Raw genomic sequence first — 25,703 nt, 5'->3', positions numbered from 1 at the left:
AGAAAAGCGGAATCCATAAATGGGAATTAAAGTAAACCACGTCAAGGTAATAAACCTACTGGCTGCTCTGGCAATCTGAAAAGTGTCAGGTGAAAAGGTTGATGCCCTGTCTCATCATTCCTGGATAGCATATTTGACATGGAATCAGCGGTTAATCCAGAGAAAAGCCTGCTGGGTTTTTCTACCAGGATGGCCTCCCTGCAGATTGCTGGGCTGCGTTGCTGCTAAGCCACGACTATAAGCATCCCACTCTGGGCCAGAGCGCTGCACTCCCCATAATGACTCATTGATCTGAGCTTCTCAATCCCTGCCTGCCTTATCTCAGCTAATGGCGCGGCATCATGGTCTGTCACAGGCTGCAATCTCTCCGAGAGACTGAGTGCACTTAGAGGTCAGTGCTGCCGCTTTCCAGCAGTGCTGCACTACAACCAGGTGTGAAGAAGAAAAAAGCTTTCTGTATCTTTCTGAACACTCACCCTCCTTATTTGACAGGTCCACCCTCCCTCTAACAACCACGCTGTTGTTTTTTTGGAGTGGTATGATATACCATCCCTCCAGGACTTCCTTTTATCATTTCAATAACAAACTCACACTTCACACATCCATGATTCTTCTGTGGGCATGATAGCCTTGCTTTGACCCCAAACATTTGAAGCTTACAAAAGGGACTCCCCTTCACAAACCCATGTAAGGCTCCCAAGTCCAGCCATTTATAACTTTTGAGGCTGGCATGACAGCGGGATGCAGCAAGAGGAGAAGAGTGAATGAAAAGTCTAAATGGAGCAAATAAGTTTACAGAACTACAATACTTGTCCCTCAGCAGGCTCACTTTGCCTGCTTCCCTGATTGGCCAGTGCTACTGAGATTACTGGTAGGAAGTAGTTTTGTCAGAGGACCGCAACTACAAACACTGTAGACTATATGATGTGTGTTTTCAATACCATATTCCTTCAGGGTCACTGAACTGAGAGGAAGAGTGGCGTAGCCCCAGCATGCATTTCCTTTAAAAACACTCTATATCCTGTGGTGCATCTACTCTTAGTTTTAATCAAATTCCTCTGTGTGAATCCACTGGTCACAATATTAATCCCATATGACCCGGGGTCTGCACTGGGTCTACATAAAGAAAACACTTTTATAAAAGAAGAGCTCCACAACTCCCCATCTCTGTCCAGCCCATCGTCATCCCTCTTCCTTATTAACCCGGAGGAAACCTGTCTCTCTGGACTCAGTCGTGCCTGAGGTGACATCCACACATGGCAGCAGACATACAGACAGCTTGACAGCTGAGGAAGTACACTGAGCTTTGGCAAAAATCAAGACTCGGCCTCCCTGCGAGATTTTAATGACTAGTCAGTCTTTCCCCACTTGGGTTTAAATCTGCAACAGCGAGACACACCTGACAGCCCTGACGTTTGACTGACAGGCAGGATATCCCACTCTGTGACCCTGCAGCCCTCCTCTTGAGCAGTTCTGGCAGTGGGTAATGATCTACGGGAGAGGTCGGAAGTATGGATTGCAAAGTGGCTAAAATACAGCTTTGTTCAGAGTGAATTCCTCGATTGTGACGACAAGAAGCCAGCGGGACGGAGACAAGTGAAACTGAGATAATTGCAGTTATCTCGACCTAAACCCAGATTGAGGCAATGCTCTGCTTTGACGGACCTTGAGGGCTCCTCTTTGGTGCTTAGACCTCAGTGGGTGTTCAGTCCAAACATAGCATGGTGTTAAAAAAAAAACTCAAGGGTCTGTGTTTTGGTGGGGGCATGTGGCTACAGGTATGGGGAAGACTAAATATGATCTAGGAAGTTCAGTTTGAACGATAGATCCATGAGTTGAAAGGCTTATCAGTCGCCAAAACACTGCACAGGGGTTTATAATAATATTAGGAAGAATCTCATAACTCTGGAAAGTTATCCGCCAAGGTGGCATTCATTTTATCCTCCCTCTTAGCTATCATAAGGTTAATGGTGGAATATGCTAGGAATGTGTGCTGATACACATTTAACTATTTAAGTGTGTTGGATGGTACATTGTGTTTTTTTGGTGGACGACCCTGCATTCTATGAAGATTGCTGCGCTGGATGTGCGTTGCTGAAAAGGAGAAGATAATGGAGACTTGTTTAGAACTTTTCTTTCACGTTGTCGTCATCCTCAACAGCGTCTACAACTACAGCTGGAGCCCCCTTATATTTTTGAGGAAGTGCGTGCCAGCTTTGGGCCGTAGCTACGGCCACAGCTACAAGCGGCGGCTCTGTAACTACGCTGTCACCACTTCCAAACAAATAAATATCCAGTTGTAGGCTCCATTAAGCACCAAAGACCCAGGAAACTCCACAGTGGAGGGAACTGCCTTGTTCTCACACTCTATCGTGGCCCCACAGCACTCAGCAATTTACCGTCAATTTGCTATGAAAGCTGTCATGGGTCGTGTCCTTCTTGTCCCCAAAGACAGCATTAAAATATTTTTTACACTTTGCCAAACGGAACAAAACTCAGCTCCAATGTGTAAGCAGTTAACATGGCATGTTATCATTGGCCCCATTGATGCACAGTAGACACAGAAAGCCAAACCTTCTCATCATTTCACATTTGAAATAAGCAGCCTTAAAGTTAGAGTGTAAAGGTGACTGCCACACACTTTCCTTGTGTTTAAGTGACTTCATTCATTCATTTCATTATTCATTTGCTACAAGTGGCTCCATCTCTGACACATTCCTAAAAAGTCCTTCTTACTTGAAGATAGATCTGCACTCAACAGCACTTCCAGCTAAGCCTTATCTCCCGCTTTATACACTTCGCATTTAGATCTTGATAAAGGTGCCCTCGGTTACTGCTATCTCACAATAATATATTCATCTGATTTGGCCGGGAAAACACACCTTATGTTAGGCAGCGCAACCTCCCATTCTCTTCCTCTCTCTGCGTCAGCACTGCAGGCAATGCACAGCTGTGAACAAGACCGAGCCTCTCGCGATCCACCCGACCCCTTCCCCGCCCGCATGAGCTTTCTGAAAAATATTTTAATTGACACAGCAATTAAGCAGGACAAGTCAAAACAGAGCTCTTGTGGAACCTCTGTGCGAGGAGAGAGTAATCTGCTTCCCCGGGCAAGTTTATCTTGAGAATGTCGAGTAGACGTATGGCTTGTATCTCTAGTTTGCTGCAAAGAAAATATCTGGGAATAACGTGTGACTAACTGCAGTGTATCACCAGTGGGAACAGTAGGAGATTAATTGGTGTGCATCACCATTAAAGGGTCATGCCAGTGCTCTTGCATATTTTAGCCCGTTTACTACCAATCATGTATGTGTTGGATTCGTTTTTCATGCTTTTTGTCTACTTCTGAGCAGGTTTTCATTCAATTCTGTACGAAAACGTTATCACATAAGCTTAAAACTTGCTGAAACAATTACAGTAAAGATAATGCCACGTTTTATTTTCATAAAACCTCCAACTTCTAGAGCAAATCTAAGTAAAATTTGAAACGTTGAGAGTTGAATTTGATGGTTTCCTGCAGTAAAAAGGTTGCTGTTCTAAACTGAATGCGTAAATCTCCACTGCATTCACATGCAACAATAGTTTTGACTAAAACCAAAGCTGACGTGATCTCAAACAAGTTTCAAGTCTCTGCATGTTGATTTCAACACCACACTGATGTTGGTGGATGTCTGACAGGTACAGCATGACACACACACTCGAAACTCTAAAAAACTACATCATGGTATGCATGCATGCAATATTGTAATGATTCTTTCAGTATATTATCCATTTCACAGTTTGTATAAACCACGCTTGGTTTGGCAGCAATACAATGTGGGTGAGCTGCCATGTACCACGGAAAGAAAAGATCTGGGAACACTCGTTGTAGTATTATGATGCAGATGAGTTGAAAGACGTTTCTACATGTGCACATTATGATATATTCACTTTTCCAAGATAAGATAACACATAGCTGTTAGAGCAGTAGTTTTACCAAGTCGTTTTCCTGACATGAAGGAGAGAAAAGTGATAAATATTCGCTCCCTCCACAGCCCAGTGACGTTAACAATGATGCGTTGTCGGCAAGGGCTCGCTTTCTTTCCCCAGATGATATTTGTCACAATCAACCTCAAGGCCTATTTATTTCTTAACAAGATTGTGAAGGATGGAATCTGAACCAAGGCTGCCAGCTTCAAGTTCCACTGAAATGGAGCATTTGACTGTAGCACTTCCCTTCATAACATGAATCTCTTGCCAGTCCTAATTTCAGATGAAATCAATTTTGTGCCACTTCAGAGAGAACACAGGTCTAATGGTATACTGGCATACTCTTGTATCTTACATCTCCTGTGGAAATGGCATTTAATTAAATGGGACTGCTCGGTAAGACACTGGTCACAGTAGACCTCATGTTAGACACTTGACAAAAGAATGTCCACAGGTGTATCAACACACATTTAATATCACCTGAGGGCATCCATCACGATCAACTCACAAATTATACGGCAGAATTAAGAAGGAGAGGAAACTCTTTGACAAGCAAACTATCAGGTGTGTCAGCGATAGTCCGGGGTCATGACAGCTCTTTTCAGAGCCGGTTCAGACTTCCCCTCAGGTTAACGTATAAAAGGGAATTTTCTTGACATCTCAAGAGGCAACCATTGCCAAGCAGCCGAAGCGCGTTGCCAAGACAGAGAACTGGGTAGGTGTTAAACTAAGAAGGACGAAGAGGCAGAGGCCGGCCCCAGCTGTGCAGAGAGTCATCGATTCAGGTGTGTGAGCTATTTTAGAACTTGACACGACTTGGATCTTGGAATCTATGAGAGAGTTTTTCTTCCTGCCGTGTTTTGACATGGTGAAAATGGCAAGCTCACATTTTGCAACTCAAACAGCATATAATTTAAAAATCCCTTGGTTTAAACTCGCCTGTTGTTTTAATTTCGCTGGGCTTCACTGTGCTGTTGCTTTAGCTCCAGCCAGAAGACACTCCCTTTTTTTACTTCTGCCATGCAAATCATAAAAAGTGGAGCATCGTGTAATTACTTCTGAGTAATGTTTTTTTTTTTTGGAGTTTGTCCCCGTCTTGAAACAAAACAAAATGTGTGTTCTTGCTGGGGAGATGCCATGGATATGTACAGGACATTATGCACCACAGTTGCTTTGTTTCTGCGTCAAAGCTGATGACTGCCACAAGCAGAATCATACGCTGTCACATTCAGAAAGTGTCTGAATTTAAACTGAAAGCACCTGCTGCCTCCTGCGTCCACCAACAGTCACTTTTTATTTCCAGTGCGGAAAGAATCTTTCGGACACTTATCATAGCTCAAAAACAACGCAGAAGACTTCAACACGCTCCAGCGCAGCCGGTGAGTCCTGAGGTGCCTTGGAGATTAACCCACAAACACAAACACATGACTGAGCTTTACCGTGGGCTCGTAGCCTCAACAGACTCGCCCAAGAGTTAATTCCACAGTGCATTCCATCCCCACAGTGTGTCATTAGAAGCGCTGCATCTCACCTCACCATCATTTATCTCTCCACCGCTAATTAGTTCCGATCAATTACCTTTACTCAATGCTGCTTCCACATTTAAGAAAACAGGAAGAGCTGTTTATTCATTGCTGCTCTCTTTGCCAGTCTTTTAAATATCCCCTTGGGTTGCTTCCACTAGCTAGGGCCTTTTTTTTTCAGCTGGGAGGCCCCCATTAAAAAGCCATCGCTCACACCGGGGTTCAACACGTGACAGAGGTTGGTGCTCGGACCCCCAGGAACCCCTCTCTGGTCCTGCACTATGAAGGAAAGAGGGGAGGTTAACTGACTTAATTACCGGCTTTAAAATAGCAAAGACTCGTCACAGTTGAGCTCCATCTGACAGTTATGAGCAGAAGAGGAGAAACACTGCAAAGGTGGGCGATGATATCAGTCATTACCGACCCGAGGAGGAGTTGGGAAGTTTGCTCTAGCAGTGAAGGCAGCAGAAGTACAACCACAATGGTGACAAATGTATGGATGTCTGCCTGATTACACACCAGCGGAGCTGAACTCCAGTTAAGTGACAGAATATGGACGCGTCCAACAGTGTACTGTTACTGACAGGTCTGTGCAACTTTCTACCCTGGAAAGATCATCCAACAAACTTCTACATTTTCTGCAACTCCATTCCTCACAGAGCACCCTTGCTGTCTGTCTGTTATTCGTACCCTGGAAGGTAAAACACAAGCATGTCAAAACTGGGAAGATGGGAGAGGGCGGGGGGGGTAAAACTTGATCCACACCGTAGCCCATGAGAGAGACTTTGGACGGATTCAGCTCGGAGGGAGAGAAGTAGGAGTGAAATCCTAGCTTGCACTCTGCCTGCCTCTCTTCCTCTCCCTGTCCCCTTTTCTCTGTCTCACCCCCTTTCTGTCAGAGCGGTTCATCTTGGACTCTCGGCCCGTTTGTCTTCTCACAGAAAGGAAATGCAAAGCAGGCTGCTCCGAAACTCTGGGAAACGCCACAGGACGTCCCCGGGGGGAAATTAAATACGGCCACTAAGATCCACACAGTAAAGTGGCAATAAAGTATTCATTAACCCTCCATTGAAGTGGCTAAGCAGGAAAACAAGCAACTGAGTTAGAAGTCAAACAGGGACTTAGCACACACAGTAACACCACCCCCTCTCATCTTAAGATTTACAAAACAATGAGGGGACTTGCAGAGCTCCAGAGCGTGTACATCCCACTCCAACAAGCAAGGAGATCAGAGAATCAAAGACGGGGGGGTGAGTGATTGAACAAAGTGAGCAACATTAGGGCCTTACCAAATAGTTTCACAAACATTACCCTGGATACTTATAATCCTCAGAGCTTTCATATTGCAACACACCGCCCACTACTGGTTTGGCAGCATGCCAGGCCGGAGTGGAGGATGTAAAGAATGCCCTCTGCTCCTCTTGACTTTCAGTTTCCCTCCATCCGAGGACCTCATTTTTCACCTCCATTCTAAACCGCTGTCTCCCCTTTGCAGCTCCTCGGTGGAGCTCCTAGGACCTGGACTGAGGAATCTATAGGCAGCACAGAGAAAGGCCTGCGGGATGCTGTGCGCCATATTCATTGAAAAAAAAAGAGGCCTGATGCCAGTTTGACGCCCACCCCCAGGTCTCCCAGAATGTGAATGAACTTCTGTGAATAAGAGGCAAACCTACACAAACACCCCTGCAGCTATAGGACCTTCACAGGGGGAAGAGTGTGTGGGCGACGCCAAACAAATAACAACAACAAGGCATGCCAGGGTTCCTCTTTTTCACTCCTTCACCAATCAAGAGGAGGCACCGCCGCAGGAGGGGGCCTGAAAGGATGGGTCGTTGACAAAAAACTGCCCGTCGGGGGTGGGGGGGGGTCACCGCTGGCCCTGGCCCGGCCTCAATGGATGTGAATGAGAGACCATCCCCACACATTGCATTTAACACCTACTCCACCAACAGGCAATAGGCAGCAATAGGGAAATTTCCAAATCAGCATTTCAAAACCATGCCACAAACAAAGGCATCAAAGCGCACGCATTGTAATATGCCTGAGTGCTCTTATGGGCTAAACTCTTCAGTATGTCTTCCAAACAGCCTCATTTCCCCTTACAAAAGTGGAATAGTATATGACCTCACCACTGACCAGCTGAGGAGGTGGGCAGCAGGGACAAACATGCTGAAAGGACTGGATGGGAGGGTCGGGTGAAATGCTGACTGCTATTTACTCTTAACATGCTTGAGTGAACTCTAAAACAATGATCAATACAGCTTTCAGTTTCTGCGTTCCAAATTGAAAATGGCTTTTCCTCTGACCGAGAACAAAAACCATATGAGTGTGGCTTGATATTGAGCTCAAGTGGTTCTAAAATACTGAACTGTGATTTCTGGATTTTGATTCATGAGTAGAAGAGGTCCTAATGATGCACTGTGTCTGTATTTTATCACGTAGGTTCAAATTTTCTGAACTTGTAATATAAAGCCAAATTACACCAGGTCTGGCTCCGATCAGTCTGTGTTTCACCTTTTGATCTGATACGTAACCCAACCGAATCAATGCGGCAAACTGCACTGATTAACTACTGATTAACAGCAACCAGCTGCAGAGGAAGAGTTTATTTTTGCATGGCTTCTATTCTTGCATACTACACATTTATAGCTATGGTTTGAACATACTCAGCCGTTTGCATACTTACTTAATCCACATGTCAGCAAATGACTTCACCACCATGACACTATAACTTTTGTAATCAGCATTTGTGCAACCTCTGTCAAGATCATCCTGAATCAAACAAGTGACAGAACTGTAAACAATCTACAAGCTGTTTCATCCAAAGAATACCTTTGGTTCCCTAAAAATCTTGTGACGCTGCAGCTGATCCAAACACATGCTTTACTTTTAAGACCTCCAACTACTCCTGATATGATGACATTTACATTGTCTCATATTGTACATGTTACAAGTTCTGTTTTAGTTGTAAGACACCAAATCACCCGATTCCACCGAGATGTAAGTCATAGAAAACTGTAAAAAGTGTAGAAAATTTTCAAATGTAATGTAATGTAATGCAATATCTGTCAATTGTGTGTGATCTGTAAATGACACACAATTATTTTCCGCCTCATTCTGAGGTTACGGAACAGTGCACCGCCTGAATTACGGTGTGTTTACGGTAGACCTCAAAGCAGAGAGGTCACATTAGTGGGCCCAAGTCTCAGCTCTGAGGCAGCGAGACGCATCTGAAACTAAATCCCCCACTGACAGAGGGTGAGAAATTATGTTGAGGTTGTAGATCAGAGGGGGGGTGGGGGTGCAGTGGCCTTGACCTCCTCAGTCAGGGTCGCGCCCTCCCACTTGACCTTCCTGAGAAACTCCCATATACTTAACGTCTTCAGGGATCTACACATGCATGGAGACAGGCTTTAAGCGAACCTTCACTTACACTCCTATTGGCCAGGAAGTACACCATCTAAATATATATAAAATAGGCCTATGTAATAATGAGAGTATTTGTGTATACTGATCCTCCATTTTTACATTTACTCATTTGGCAGATGCCATTGTCCAAACGATGTTCAAATGAGATACAATCCAAGCCACAGTAGATCAAAATCTTTAATCCAGAGCATTAAACGTCTTTAGATTATCTGTCTATACATTAAAGGCCAACATACTTACCCAGAGGGACATATAATATGTGCAACAGTGCAATAACTTTTATTCCAAGATTAACAAAAATACAGCCAACCAGTAGCAACAAGAGCAAGGGTTCGATGTTCCCTGTACGCCTATGATCACAGAATGAGTGAAGCCAGATAATAAAAAAATAAAATCAGATCTAAGGACACAGTAAGGCAGTCTTTGCAGAGCAACTAGTGTGAGCAAAGGAGCTGAGAGCGACTATGAGATTCAAGGGTGATATGAGGTGTTTCTTGAGATGACAACTTCAAAGCCTGCGACCGCAGAAAAGGGAGTGACTCCGCTGCTCAGACCGGAGCGCTGCAGCCATCTGGGAGCCGGAAGGAAAGAACAAGAGCGAACAAGCGATGACTTGGCTTTTTGTAGCAAAGAGTGAGCTTCTTGTACCTTAACGGCGAGCAGAGGGTGGAGGGGGTGGTGTGGTTGTGTAGGGCCCGAGCCACAGGCCTGGAAGTACAGGGGTGCAGATCCCTTCAAAGGCTGGTATGTCAGCACTGGGCTTTGAATATGATACGAGCAGCTACAGACAGCCAGTGGAGGGGGGGGGGGTGATACAGGGGAGAATTTGCGGAGGTTGAAGACAAGGCAGTTTGCAGTGTTCTGGATGAGTTGTAGAGGGGCTGAAGGGAGTACTTTGATGGGGTGGCTACATGGGAACTGCTGAAGTCCGGACGAATAATAAAACCTGAATATCATCCACATTTTCACGCATCAAATATCAAGTGCAGTTCCTTGTCTGCTGATCTAAGATAACACAATTTGTCTGCTAGTAGCTATGGGGTCGATGGGGGTCAAATCTGTGTCCAGATGACAAGACAAAGAAGCACTTCATAGTCGGGGCTCAATTTAGAGTTGTTCACCTGTGTGGCCACTGAATTCATTTTTCCCTCGCACATTCTTACCCCACCTCTACGACTCCTTCCCTTTTTCCTGCTTTTTCTTAAGTAATACTTTCAGAAAAGTCGTCACAGTGTGTCACATTCTAAAGGGAAAACCCTTCATGAAACTTGGGCGCAGTTTTGAGCTGGATCCACGAACGCGACTAATCCGCCTGGACCATTATTCTACTTGACACCTTAATCTGCTACAAGAGAAACACTAGCGCTAAGAATATAACAGTGTTCAGCCCCAGCGGCGGTGCACTGAGACAAAGCCAGTCTGAGTCCTCAACCTGTTTATCCAGTCTCCACTAATGCCCTGTTTTCTCAGGTGAGAAAAGACACCAAATCCCACAGGAAGTCTTAATTATGCCACCTAGAAAAAGGACCAACCTTGAAGCTTGGCAGGTGTGCTAGATACCGAGTCGCGGGCTCAGATGAACCTGGCTGCCTGCATCGTTCGACCAACGTGTCAAGCCTGAGAACGCTACATCATTGTCTGTGAACGGTTTCCTGAACAAAGGGGTAGTAAAATAACAAAGGATGGTGAGTGACAGATTTCTCCACATCACTGAAAAGTTTCATAAAGTTTAATCGCACCTGACAGGGCTCCCACGATGTGACTGACACGGTCTCCAGCTACCACAGTGAGAGACAACCCTCGCCATGGCAGTTTTTGTGATTACAGGAAATAACCAAGTACTGTCTTATTACTTGGTCTGACCATGTGGGATCATTTACTGCTCCAACATGTTTGCCCATATTCTGCATAGACATAAAAGACATAATTGCATTGGCTTCTTCTGTAGTTTTGGTCATTTCACGTAAAGCTGGGAAAATAATTGTAGTTCCATGAATAAAAACACATGGCAGGAGATTCCCTACCGGTGGGGAGAAAGTGATTCACAGTATCTTTACAATTTGGCTGGTATTTTCCAGTCTGGTGAGGAGGGGTTCAGAAAGGAGGGGGGGCAACAGATGCAACAACATGCCTGTGAAAGACAAGACGGACAGACAACACTGGGTCCTCAGTCTTTTGGAGAGACGATCTTGGTTTCACTGGAGGCGAGGCTCTGACAGAGCCCGTAACCTGAGTCAGGAGGCTGTTCCACAGGTGAAACCCTGACCAAAGAGGGAACACCACGCTCCCAACACAACATATCCCTCTTTCTGCAGATGCTAAAAGAGAGCAGGGCTCCCATGCCAGGAATCCCAAACACCCCGGTCCCTGTGCAGAGGGAAGATGGACAGAACTGCAGCAGGAAACCGAGCATTCAAAGATGAATTAGCCTATATTTAGACGGCACTCTGTCACCTTCAGTTTCCCCTGCCACAATAGTCCCCTGGAGATGTTTAAGAACCTTGTTACCTGCTCACACTTCTGCACCTGCACACACACAATATATTCAAGAACCATTTGGCCAGATGTTAAGAGATTCCAGAGACAAGCACTGATACTATTTCTTCTTCTATCAAACATTAGGACCACCCAAGCTGCCTGCGATACACTTTACAACCTTGCGGCCATATGGCATGAGAATCAAGTAGAGCAAGGTGCCAAGTGGCTATATTCAATAACACTCAGAGACAATGACTCGATTCATCGGCCATCATAAAGACAGGCTGTGCGTTTAACAACCATGGGAGGGAGAGAATAAAACAGATATTCCAAGAGCCGCGGGCATTGACGCTGGGTGGGAGGCGCAGACAGCGCTAGCGGTTGGCTGATACAGCCATGAGATGACACCCTGACCATGATTTTATTTCCAGAAGGAAACTGGCACCATCAGAGACGGACATGAGATTACTGCTGCACTCAGGGGCAATGTGCTGAAAGGTGCCAACATACTCCTCTTTTTTTTGCGGAATATCACACGTCTGTCCCACTCATATACCTGACAAGGAGAGAGGTGAGAATAGCAGCAGTACTGTCTCCTATAATACTGATGCACATGGCTGACAGACTTAATAGTTCAGGTTAATTGCGAAGCTTTATGGGCACGAATACTTGCCACATTTAAATGCAATCATGCAGTACACACATAACATTACTTTTCATTATTGATGTGTGTAAAACATGCTAAAATGAAATGCAAAACCTTGATCAATCCTCTATACCGACAAGCAGAGTGGAGGTTTGCCTTAAAAGCAATACAACTGTATGAAACTCATGTTGAAATACCGTCCACACAGGCTTATTGAATTCCACTGGTGTGCTTTAAATGTGACCAAACCCCATGTGAAGTGCATTGTTGCTTTTTTCTCCAGCTGTCACTATCATCTTCATTGCATTCCAGCGAAAACAAAGTACCAATTGGTCCGGAAATAAGTGTAAACATGGTCCTATCAGTCACACACCAAATAGGGGCCAGAGTTTAGCTAATCGATCCCTGATTCCTGACCTGTAAACCTGAGACTATTGGACAGATAAATGTTCAACGATTACCTCTGACTAGATAATCATCCATGCCTCGGGTTTGGACGAGAACTGCGGCCGGTCAGCAATCACATTTCATTTTAGCCCGTTGATGCGTGATTGCAATACCATGACAGTTTGAGATATATAAGTCTAACTTTATCGAGGACATAAATGCATTTCAAGGTAGGCTACATTCAGTTCTGATATGAATCCAGCATTTAATTATTTGAAAACAAATAGCTGCTTATTGTTTTTCGGCGCAGAGATAAAACAACGTGATTTTCCGGACTAATAAACTAACAAGTGAAGGCATGTGTGCTAAGCATGGATTTTACATTGTTACACAGTGATGTACGGATTCAAATGTGACACAAATTCCACTCCATAATGTTCTGGGAGCTGCTGTTGGGTTACCTCCCCAGACACAAACGCACACACCTCCACACAGATTAAGTAGAAGGGATTGCCATTCTCAAGTCATGTGCACCATGGTGGTGGATTAACACGGACTACTGCAGACCTCACACCACAGCCTCCTTTGGCTTCAACGTGCGCTGTCTTCGGATGCTTTCTGGCCAACAAGGACATGACAATAAAGTGACACCCTCAACAGCTGGGTCACAGCAGAGTGCAAGTAGTGCCTGACCAAGCTGCTTTTGCCCTTAAACCGCCGTCACCACCCTGCCGGCTGTGTTCAATGGTTAACCACGGTGCTACAAATGACTGCTGTGCGCCTGCTGAGGGAGAAGAGGGAGTTTTACACTAAATATAACCTGGCTTAGCCGCCGTGGAGAGAAGCTGAGGTCTGGGACATGGCCAAAGTAATAGTGGTTGTCAATGCTTTGTCAGTCATTACTTCTGCTGCCGTGGGGTTATAAGGACTCAGCTCTCACAAACAGTAATTGGAGATCACAGCCGAACATCAGCAGCGGTGCCAGACTACCGGGGCAGTGGTTTTATGGCTTCTACATGTGGTTCGACGATACTGCAATATTACACTTAGGGCGGAGGTGTGCCAATATGCTCGAGGTACCCAGCAAATTAGATCTGCAACAAGACCTTGAAATATAGAAGTCATGTTGCATTTACTTCAGAGTGCAGCAAAAGGGGCCTGGATGCAAATTTGCCTAAGTAACCACATTATGGCTGTTCATTCAAACAGTCAATGTTGAGTAAACACTCGGCTCCTCTGGCCTCAAAAATGCATGATGTCATAGCCAATCAGCTCAGCAGTGATAAGAACGTAAGATAATTTGGACCACTAATGTGTGCCTCTGGAGCGCACGGAAGAAAGTGACCACTGGAATGTATTGTGTGAACAACAGTAATAGCAGTTTAAACATTTACTAGTGTAAGTGACAGGGCGGCAGTAAAAGGGCAAGCCCAGAAATTATCTGATAGCAAACTGCTGACTTACCAAAACAACTACTTCACTGTATGGATACACTCGTAAGCTGCTTTTTAGCTCACATTTTCAGATGTAATCCTAATCTGTTGTTATTCCTGGCCATTAAAAGCCAAAAGAACGTAACTACTGCATAACAAAGGCTGACACATATCAGAATGCCTGGCATTTAACCCCAAAGGGGAGTTTCTAACCCTCTACGCTGCCACCCACCCACACAAACGCACTCACCCACACACACACACACTCACACCCGATATAGACTAAAGACTTTGCTGAGGAGTAAAAATAGGAGCCTGCTGTTAGCCCCTCACAGGAGGGCGTGCAGATGAGAAATATTTGGAATAATGATGAGCCAGAGCTGCTTCCTTTCACTGCCACCTGCCCTGGCAGCGGTGTGCATTGTGGCAAAGTTGACCCACATTCTGGTGTCGTCTTGGTGGATTTGGCCTTGTATGTATGCAGTGGTGGTGGGGTGGGGGGGGGGGGGGGGGGGTTGTAGATTATGAAAATGTACAATCATGGAGCTTCTTGACCTGGTGCCTCTGTTTATTCTGAACCAATGTTTACCAGCTGTCTGTTTATCTGAGCAAACTGCGAAAAGCCCTTGTTTAAAGATCGCTAAAATGTCCCTAAAAGGCTTTTAGTCGGCAGTTAAACCTTCCATGTAAACAGCTGCATGAAAAGCATGGACAGCGCCTTGCTTCAATTTTGCATAAAATTATGTTTTGTGATGAATTTATGTGAATGAAGTCGTGGCAGCCCAGACGAGGCAGAGCTTTATGCGTGATATAAGGCCTGAAGTAGCCGAGCCATAAGCATGGATTTAGATTTGGATCTGCTTAATGCATGAATTCAAATATGTTATAGAGGGAATTTGGGCCAACAGCGGTAACGTTACACTCAAAGCAAAACATGGCATAGAAAAGCGTCCCCCGGGAGCGCTTTGTCCATTCAGAGAATGTGATGTTGTCTGTACCTCACAGCGTGATACAAGAGCAAGAACCTAAAACAACTGCACATAAATAAATCCTTTGACCTCTCAATGGATTTACGCTACAAAAGGCACTTGCATGACTTAGGAGTCTCACGGAGAGGCGGTGCTCTCACACAATCCTTTCACATGTTAATTCAGCATTTCACCTCAGTGATGGACAGTTTTAAAAACGGTCTGATTTGGTGGCAGTAAATTTGAGTTAAATTAAAGTCAAGTCAAGAATGATGGCTTTACTATACTACAACTCTGCTCCTGCACACAAAGAACAATCGTGATCACTGAATTAAACACCTACATGGCTCCAGAGAACTTGCAGAACTGAATAAAGTTTAAAAGATGCCATATTGTGACGATTTCATTGTCAATTCATTAATTGTCAGCAACTATATCTTCATAAGCGATTAACCATGTGAGTAATTTTTACACACTGTGGCTCCAGCTTCTTCAGTGTAAGGATTTGGTGCTTCGTTTGTCATATATGACAATAAACTGAATTCGGGCCGATCATTGTTGAATAAAATAAGCAATATGAACGTATCGCCTTGAGCTCTGGGACATTGATATCACATTTTTCACTATTTTCTGACATTCCATCGGAATAACAATGAATAGACGGAGAGAATAATCGGCAGATTAATCAATAATGAAAGTAATCGTTAGTTGCAGCCCTACTTGAAATGATGATTTTGCCTCCAAACAGTGAACTATTTTAATGCCTTGACACTCTTTACTACTAGCCCACAGTATTCTTATGTTTCATGCCAGGAGTCACTCTGGGTGTGTGTTAACTCAAACTATCAGATTCTCAGCAGCTCCAGGTTGACTATTTGATTCCTCTCTCGGGGGTTGCTGGCGACAGCAGTCTTGTCTCAACTAACCTTAAAATGTCAACTGATTATCTATGGCGGATTGGCTTCGCTCCCTCTCCTCGTTCTACGAAACACCCAGTTTGCTCGTCTGACATCGATTACACCTATTTGCCGTCTGAGGTGAGGCAGACTTCTCCTTTCTTCTTGCTAACTCTGCCCTTTCTCCTCGGCTTACTAGCATAGAAGACGTGATAAGCCCGAACAAAGTCTACTTCCAAGGTTTATCCCTCAGACTTTACAAACTCTTATTGAAATGTGTATTAGAGGATACCTTTTTTCCCCTCATATCCCCTGAACATTTCGAGACTGTGTTGGCTTTTTTCAATATCGCAGAGGGTGTTCTCCCTGTCATAAAGCTGTGCACGCTACATGAAGCCAAAGCAAAGCAATTAGGTCCCATGATTTAGTCTACCTGCTTTAATAAGGAAGTGAGGGCCTCCCAGACGGAGGTCATGGTTCTGTACCTCGCTCCTCAGCTACCGAGTTAATCAGTTTGGAACATGTGTTTAGTTCAGCGCTGGAGAGAAACATTCAGCTTTATAGCTGCAATTTAAGTTTTTCTCCACAGTGTGACACGCCGCCATAATGATCAATAATTATAAACAGGAGACTGATAATTAACACATTCCTTCCCTCAGTCTCACATTAATAAAATCCTGCATATTGTCCGCACTTGTCGTCACTCAGTGCTCCATTAAAGTTGCTGCTCAGAGGCAAACTGCCTTCCTAAACAGCTCAAGCACAAACTTAACACCGTCATGATGCATCAGGGGAAGTGCAGCCAGCTTGCCAAGGTAAGGACTACATGGGCCTCTCAAAAAGCAATTAAGGGAGAGAGAGTCATAATATTGAATGGGGAGGAGAGGGGGGGGGTGCATTCCTCTGAGAGAGGCAGCAGCAGTAGACTGTGAAATTCATATTGACTGGAGAGGCAAACACATGCAGGTAAGCAGGAGAGCCGAGCTTTTTCCACCCTGCTCGTCAGCCAAAGAATAGCGCCTGTCCTCCGCTGCTTTCAAATGTGTTTGAGTTCAGCCATCCAAAGATGCACCTATACAAAAGCATCCAAATGAGTCTGCTCGCAGACAAGCCTACAGAGTAAAAGAAAAACACAATTTACACAGTCCTCTAAAAACAACACAGCAGACCAAAATGATATTTAAAAAAAACTGCTGAGCTGTGGATGTGCGTTCACCGATGTGTTAAATCCTACTTGATTAAAGCAGGAAAACGCCTTCGACAATGAACCGTGCCAGTCCACTTAATTAAGTCAACTTGTACTCGGGGAGCGCTGGGAAATGGAAAGCAAAGCAAACAGGGGCGCTGCCGCTCGCTCCCTCGGCTTTTCTCTGGATGCTAATCAAAGGCTTGATCTCCGGGCAGGACAGGCCTCGGGGACGCCGCTCTGCTTGGCTGATCCTGGCAATTTGCTCTCGATAATACCCTCTCTCACTCGGCACCCCTCCGAACCCGGCAACCCATCTCACCTAATCTGTGCGGCCGCTGAAAACACACAAAACACAGCCCCCCTAAAAGTACACGTCTGACTCACCAGGGAATGATCACATAATGGCCATGGAGTTATTACATGCTCCTTATTATCCGTCTCTCTTTGTGCCTCCAATTTAGGGATTTCATAGTAAAGATGATTGAAGATAAAGATGCTGCATTTGATTAACTAAAACAATAATCATGTATATTGTTGCAAAACAAGACACACACAATATATTCAATATGTGCATCTGCTCAGTCATTGTTTGCATCTGTAATTGTTTGTGCAATATAAGCCAGTGGAAGCATCTGGCGATTATTACAGTGCCTGGAGGTCTGAGGAGGGGGCAGCAAATGAGAGTGGCATGATTTGTTTGCGGTCTGCTCTGTGGTGTAACATGAGATACTGGTGATGCTGTAAGTTCTTCCTCTGCAAAATAAAAATCTTCAGCACTAATCAAAGCCCACAATCGCTCCAGTGACACAACTGTCATGTCATCCGTCGTACAACCAGCAAACACATGGCAGAGTTTCAGAAGCCAGCATCGGAAGAGAAGAGTTGCACAGGTCGGAGCACCAGTTGCAAACCAGGAATGAGAGGCAGGTGGGAAGTAAGAGCGCATGAGGATGAGGTCCAGGTTCCTACCTTTGAAGGAGATGAAGACGCGGGGTGCAGCCAATGGGTCGTTGATCACTGGGTTCCCGAGAGCGAAGCTGGACAGCGCCAGGAGGGCGTGGACCGTCCACAGACCGTCCAGCTGCATGGTCGACCAACCTCCAGTCGCGAGAGTTTGTTGTTTTAAAAAAAAGTCTCTGCAGGGACAAAAACAAACACGTGAGAAGATCCTCAACTCTACACTGCAAAAAAATAGAAGAAAAAAGAAAAACATCAGCCACAACAAGTCTGTTTTCAGTTAATCATTTATGTGACATGTCAAATAAACGGCTCCCAAGGGCCCCATCCCTGCGTGTTTTGGCGATGCAGCGCCGAGGTGTGGGGATCTCACCCCGATCTGTGGATGAGCTTCACAAATCTGACGAGTCCTGATGGAGAGGAGCCCAGGCTTTTAGAGATGTGTGCACACTTCCATTTGGTAGAAATTATGTTTGCTTTTCTGTGTGACAAACTGATGGAAAGATCACGCTGGCTCTAGCGAGAGAAGCTTTCCTTGCTGCTCCTCTCCACGCACCCAAAACACATTCCTACTTCATGACACCATACGTGTGTGTTTGCTGGTGTGCTGCTCTGTAATTAGAGGGCCGGGCCACCTCACACCGGCATAGACCACGTCCTCACACTTACGGTGCAATCTAAAATAAAAGATTAACTTCTTGCTAAAAGGCTTTGCTAAAGGGGTTACAAATGATGACGGGCTCATACGCTAACAGTTTAACGAGTCCTCCAAACAATGCAGTGGTGATCATCAATTAAGTCCGGAGTTAATGAATGATAGACACATGGGAGCGACCACAATGATCCACACATACGACATGGATCATGAGAAAGACTTGTCTAACAGGCCACCTCTTGCCCTTTCCCATTCTCCATCAAATGGACTCTTGGTCCATTTAGGCATCTCTACCATGTTGCCACTTCCACAATTCACATGGATGAAACTTTTTTTCACCACACTCATCCTGACCTCACCGGTTGGACACTCTGTCTACAGAGCTCTTCTCCCCATGTTTCTACCACAAACACTTGAGGACATTTGGACCAGGTTCTCCATCTCAAAGCGCACCTTTAGGGAGACGTCAGCAGAGCCTAAGAGTCCTCCGGCCGGTTGGCTGAAGTGGATTTATGAGCATAAACCAGCTGTTTAAACCTCGGCTATTTACCGACAATTTGCTAACCATCCAGCTGTTTATTCTGAGACAGAGGCCAAGTCCTTCACACAAGCAGATGAAATCAAACAAAGGCACTGCTCACAAATGACAGTGAGGAGACAGAAGGACACAGAGAGACCACTCTCATTACACTGCAAAGATAAATGTGTCTCTACCCTCCTCGAGCAATTTTGTGTTGTAAAACAAATACACGAGTTCAAGTTTAATTGTTTTATGGGCCGTTCATGGAAACCATTTAACCACTGAAATCCATCACACTAGTCCAAACATCGCCTCACATCCACTGATGCTCTCAGCTTCTTCATTGTTTGGGTCTGCCAGTTATGAACTGCCACATGTTGGACAAATGTAATACAACCATTAAAACTTATACATATGGTCATTAACCACGACTTGGTCCGGGATCAGAGAGTAAAGTTGCAACATAACCCTCCTCCTGAATTCTGCTGGTTTATTCAGTGGACAATAAAGGATCCACTTGGTGGCCATCCCAAACATTACAGAAACACTGATGATTTGACAACTGAGACAAATAAAAGGCCTCCTCCCCCCCCCTATGAACGCTGACCATATGACAACGAGAACAATATAGAAAACTTTGTTCATATAAATTGGCAATGAAGAATACAAAATGTATGCAAAAAAAAAAGAAGAAGAAAGTGTCAGTGTTGCTGAAACGTGATATAGACTGAAATCTGTGTGTAGCAGACTGGCAGGCTTGGCTACACATGGACGACAGCACTGTAAACAGTCTGCTGTGTACAGAGCGCGGCACGGTGAAGTGAAGGATTAAATAAATAGTAATAATGATTCAGAAGAATTAAAGTTGAGATCTATCGGGGATTCAATTGATGAGTAGCTGTAATATGTTTGTAAGAGAAAATAAAACAGTCATTGGGGCATGCTGAAAATAATAAAATAAGAAATAAAAAAGCGCGCAGCAGCAGACAGGTAACCTTTTTTAATGTATTTTAACTATTAATAATTAAGCAGGTTAAACAGTAATAATAAGCTACAGGGCTTACCTTATGGTTACAGCTTTCCGAATATAACTTCAGATCCAACCTCGCAAGTCATTGAACAAACCAATTCCAACAGATCGCTCACTTTCGTCCCCAAGTTGAGATCAACACCAACAACAGAAAATCCCGGTGCAGCCTCTGGCCGGTTCCCCGTTCAGGAGGACGGCGTCTACCTGTGCACGCTGCGCCGTGTGTTGGCCCCGGAGCTGTCAGCGGGCAGTGGAGGACAATGCCAGTTAAAAAGAGAAAAAGAGAAAGAGAGAGAAATGTTTCTCTAGTTCAGGCTGGCGCGAGACCGCGAGGCGAGGAGGTATGGCCGTCGCGCGACCACAATCAACATCTCGTGGGAAGAAGCGACGAAAAGCAGTTGGAAACAAGGTCCCTGTGGCGCGGGGGGGGTCCAGGCGCGCAGCGTGTGCTCCTCAGGAAAGTTGGGCGCTCCTGACTGTAGGGAGGCAGGGCGCTAGCAGGTGGATGCAGAGGCCCATTTGCCTAAAACACACCCACAAGGCGGGCAGCGCGGAGCCGAGCCGCCCATCAGCCAGCCGGCCCGGGGGGAGACGAGATGCACTGCCGTGTTAAACACTGCGTGCTGTCGGAGTGAGACGGAGTGGACGCTCCTGGTTCAATACTGAAGTTTTATTTCTTATCTTATTATCTTCATTATCACACTTATGTGCGAAAAGTGGCAAAACGTCGGTACCACGTTCTCATAAACCTGTCTGCTGTAGGTTCGCAAGGGGTAACTTAAGGTAACTAAGAATTCACTCACTTTATATATCAGTTGTAAGAAATCAATAGGAGCACATTTTTGGTTGCCAGGTTGTGAAAAAAAAAAACCCATTGGTTGGGGTTTATCCTCTCTAATTGGTAATATATAGGTAGTATATACGTTTGTCATCAAAAATGCTCATGGGCTTCTCACAATAGGCCACTGCAGTTACAAAGTAAAACTAATTTGTCAATGAAGGATTTTAATCAAGTCTGGTCTGCAGTTGTAGGACATTGGTCCAGATTGTCTGCAGCCATTTTCTTGAATTAAGTGCTCAAATGGTTCAACCAATCACAGGGAGGTTTCACAACCTGGCAGCCCAAACGTTGCTCTTATTAATAGCTTATAACTCATCTATAAAGCATTAGTAGATGATTCAGTAACCATTGTTAGAGTGGTAATTAAAAATGTAATTTGTGTCAAACTTAAACAAAATGATCTGATGGAGGTGCAGATGGGGTTTACTGAGCTGATGCAGTTGTTGCATTTAAACCTGCATTACCTGAATTTTTGGGAAACGGAAACAAGCTGCAAACACAACACTGACGTGCCGTCTATCACCGTCTGAGTTGATACAAGACCATGTTAGCAAACACAAGCTATGGAGCAACATTAGCATTCATTTGTGGTCGTATTTCTGGACATAATGTTATCTGATGTTATCCAAAACACTTCAAAATAATTTTTCATTATTGCAACAGCCGTTAGGGTATTTATACTAATAAAACAGAAAATTGGAGGTGCACTTTAGGGCCATAATCCCTTTACTCAATGGGAATAACTGCTACTTTTATGATGATTGGCTGGGTTTCAGGCACTAATTGGGCTACTTGGTGTTCGTCAAATCTGGCAACACTGACTGGTTGTGGGCCAGAAAATCAATACAATGAGCTGAAAGATACTGAAACACGTTGAGGACCTGAGGGGAACTGCAGATGATTGTCACAATAAGCGACGCCTTTCACATTACACATTGTGGTTTGATCAATTGTGATCTAAAAATATTATAAGATTATAACAGTTTTAATGGCTGAATAGTGTCACAAGCAGAAACAATGAACACTGACACTATCACCAGCAGTTGCCAGGAAAACAGTCCACATAGGCTATTAGAAGCAGCATGAAGTAACGTAGTTTTTATGCCGCTGTTGTTGTTATTAATGTATATATAATCATGTCCTGATACATGTATATATATAATATATACATGTATCAGAACAGTAACAATGTGTGCTTTGATGCAAACTGAAAATCTGTTCCTGTGTGAATGTATGGGTGTCCAGTTCAAGTCTCCTCTCCCTTCTACAGCTGCTATGGCAGAGTGTCTTTCGTGAAGGAGGTGTATGCTTGCTTTGAATCAGTTGCTTGTATTTCCATCTTCTATCGCTGTGACAACCAGCGAGCTACCATCTGCCACCCACACATGAGGTGTGGAGGGAAAATGTTCAACAGGATTTGGCTTAAATGGTGCCTACATGTGTTTCTTTTTCTCTCAATCAACAAGTGAGCCCTTTTACATGCTCACAAGTTCACTTTTACCTACCTGAGTTATACTTTTAAAGGTGTGTATTATAAAGATAAAATAATTTCTATTAACTTTACTATTCACTGGGTAAAAGTTTCATTATACAAGTTTATTACAGCGTTACATTGACTTTACTCCATTGAATATTTGACCTGCCAAGTCAATTTTGGTGACTCAGAGCACAGACAATGTAATGATTGTTGGGTCCAAGTTATCAGAAATTAAAAGTCTTATCTTGGTTATGTACCCATTGATTTGAAAAAAAAAAAAACCTGTGAGACACGCAATTCATTTGATGGCACACGGAAAATGTCGATTAAAATGCTTAATTTGCTCCTCTATTCAAACACTGATTGGACGCTTCAAAGTCACTGAGTTACCGCCTGTGAAGAATTTCTAAAGCTCATTGAGAAAATTAAACATTTTCCCATTTTTAATCATATTCCATTCAGTGTCCTTTCACACCTGCATTATCTGCCCCTCATTCAGCCTGGAGCTTTAAATTGCGTGCACTCGTTTCTCCATTAAGTTGGAGAGACAGTTTGTCAGGTTTTCAGGTGTTGGCTCAATGGGGTCAAAAGAAGCTGTCCCACTCAACTTTTCTTCCATATGAAGCCATGACGTTGGCTCTGTAGCCTACACTTCTGCAGTCCGACCCGACATAAAGGTTCTTTTTAAAAGTGACTTGGCAGAGGTCAAATAGAAAAAGGGCCGGTTTGATGAGTCCAAGTAGACTTCTTCCTCTTCAGGACAAGTTATCTATTCAGTAAGGACACGGCAGATTTTGTGAGAAGCAAGGCCTTCAGCTTCTCAAAAACCACATCACTACACTACACACATTCCTCACCCGGTCCAGTTCTCTGAAAGAAACAAAAGAAATCATCCGTCAGCCCTGATTGCCTGTAGTGGATCTTTTCTGCTTGATGGGAATCCAAGGTGAGCTGTGTACATTACCCAGAAGGACGTCTTGCTCCTAAGTGGGCCTGAACCGTAATATTTGTGATAGAAATCTTGCCAGCGCATGATTCCAAGCTGCTGTTGACATCTATCTAAGTGGTGTATGAAGTTGTTTTAATGTTCTGCAAAAGAACCTGCATTCCAGCCGATGTGTGAACGGTGCTTTCTGTTGGGCTCTGCCTGCGGGGCATGAACAGACGCCAGGTGTTACATCAGCATTTGTGATTCTTACACAGTTCAAGGGATCATCTGTAACACAATCCCACTTTCAATGTGTGTGGAGAGATGTGACACTATAGATGCTGCTTTGTGTTTTTGTATTGTGTTGAACCATGTTAAGTCTCAGCCTCCATCTTGGGCTGGTGAGGTGAAAATGTGGTGACAAGATTTTTCTGTCGCTGTGATGTCTATGTTATCTATTTCACAACTTTCTGATCATCCCTGTTTGGCACCGATATATGCATCACAACCAATAGAAAAACAGTGGTGCAAGAGGTATGCAGGTCCTTTACTTACATAAAAATGTACAAATACTCCTCATTACGAGTAAAAGTGTGTGTTTATATCTTTTGATAATTATCACTGATGCATTAAATGGAAATTCTGGTATTTTTTAAATCTGGGCTGTATTTTCACAAATGTTGGTGTCTAAATGAGTAATAGTTATCAAAAGTTTTGGAATTGGTCCCGAAGATCACCTTAACCGGCAGCCGCAAATGCAATGGCTGCAATGGAAATTACACAATCCCCACAGAGATAGACCTTTTTTGTTTCAGAAACCATGTTTCTTCCTGCAAGAACTCACCTCTCTCATTTTAATGTTGTAGTTGGTCAAAGTGAAGCTAATTTTTAATTATTTCTATACTTTTGGGTAGTTTCTGAATCTGTAACAATGCATCATATTTCATAAACTCATTATATATGTTGGAAGTAAAATCTGGATCAGCAAAGTAACTAGTAACTACTACAGCTGTCAGATAAATGTAGCAGAGCAAAAAGTACAAGATTTCGATCTGAAACGTAGTGAAGAAATATAAAGTAGCATAAAATGGAAATAAAGTACAGGTACCGAGCAATGCTTCTCTGATCACAACCTGAGGTGCTGTTTCCAGGTCAGACCCAGGGCCTGGCCCTCTCTGAAAAAAAGTGAATTTAAGTCACAATATGCTCTTTGTTTCACATTGGCCACGATTTCCTCATTGCCAGGCATCTGAACATAATGCCGATTCCGGAAAGCATTATGTCTGCAGCTAACACACACTCTCCCTCGCACAAACACACCCACATATTTGTGTGCAGGTATGCATGTGCAAAAGCAGTCAAACAAAGCTAAAAGTGCCTTGTTGCGCCAACAACAAGACTTAGTGATATTTCAGCAGGCAGGTGCTCACCTTGTGCTGCCACCAGATAGGAGAAAAGCTTTGCTCCCAGCACTCTCTGTGGATGATGTCCTCAAAGTTATTAGCATTTAAATGAGAAAGGAAAAACATCATATCTAGATCACAGGGAAATTCTTAATGGCACAAAACTTGTTCGACAATTCAAGTGTTTAGGAAAAAAACAAAACTTTTTCTCATCTCCTGAGGTGGGTGACTGAATGTGAGTGAGTGAGTGAGTGACTCAGTTAAACAAGCAAATGAACAAACTATGCCGAAGAGGAGGGAAGAAGGGGATTTCAGGCTCTCTGGTCACACTGAATGGAAGCATGCAACTCCACAAAGCGCAGATTACAATGCAGCACTTGGACCACCTTCCTTTTCCCCTACCTGTGGTTGGTGCCTTTGAGCAACAGTTTCCTCTGTTGTTTTTGGCAACATGTGGTGCTCCATACACTTCCCCGACTCTGCAGGCTCGACGATACTTTACTGCCAGTCTCGCCCCGCCTGCCCCAGGGAACCAGAACCCACAGCGTCCAGAATGAAGGAAATGGCTTTGATTTCCTTCCACTTTTCACACATCAAATGGGGGAGGCAGCGAGGGCCGCCCGCTGGTCTTGACCGAGCTGGATAAACAAACCTGTGCCACAGTGTGTGCGCGTGCATGTGTGTTTTTCTGGCGTTTATATTGTGTGTGTGTGATGGACGCATTATAATGAGTGTGTTGAGGAACAGGTGAGTTAATTTCTCCTCGCCGCTGCTCTACATCAGTGTTGACATTATGTGAAAGGTAAACACTCTGTAATTGAATAAAATCACAAACCGAGACATCAGCCCCGGGGAGGAATAGCCAGCCCACTTTGAGATTCTCAATACACCTCTGTTCTCCGAGGCTGTGCCGTCTGGGGTCTTTTTTTTTTTTTTTTTTTGGCTGTCACTGTAAAGTTGAGTGGCAAAATTTG

At 44.3% G+C, this 25,703-nt stretch overlaps 1 protein-coding gene across 1 annotated transcript in view; it reads right to left on the bottom strand.

Moving 5' to 3' along the window:
• Window positions 1–24,853, bottom strand: part of sema3fb (sema domain, immunoglobulin domain (Ig), short basic domain, secreted, (semaphorin) 3Fb) — a 65,613-nt gene extending 40,760 nt beyond the window's left edge. The window contains exons 1-2 of the mRNA XM_070902672.1: window positions 24,757–24,853; window positions 17,888–18,054 (exon numbers count right to left, since the gene is read on the bottom strand). Of these exons, the coding sequence (XP_070758773.1) occupies window positions 17,888–18,054; window positions 24,757–24,833 (244 nt within the window). The 5' untranslated portion in view covers window positions 24,834–24,853. The remainder of the gene's footprint in view (window positions 1–17,887; window positions 18,055–24,756) is intronic.
• Window positions 24,854–25,703: the final 850 nt, after the last annotated feature.

Source organism: Enoplosus armatus, chromosome 3 (assembly GCF_043641665.1).
Source record: "Enoplosus armatus isolate fEnoArm2 chromosome 3, fEnoArm2.hap1, whole genome shotgun sequence".
In the NCBI taxonomy this organism is placed as follows: Eukaryota; Metazoa; Chordata; class Actinopteri; order Centrarchiformes; family Enoplosidae; genus Enoplosus; species Enoplosus armatus.
The sequence above is the reverse complement of the archived record's forward strand: the minus strand, read 5'-3'. Positions and strand labels throughout refer to the sequence as shown.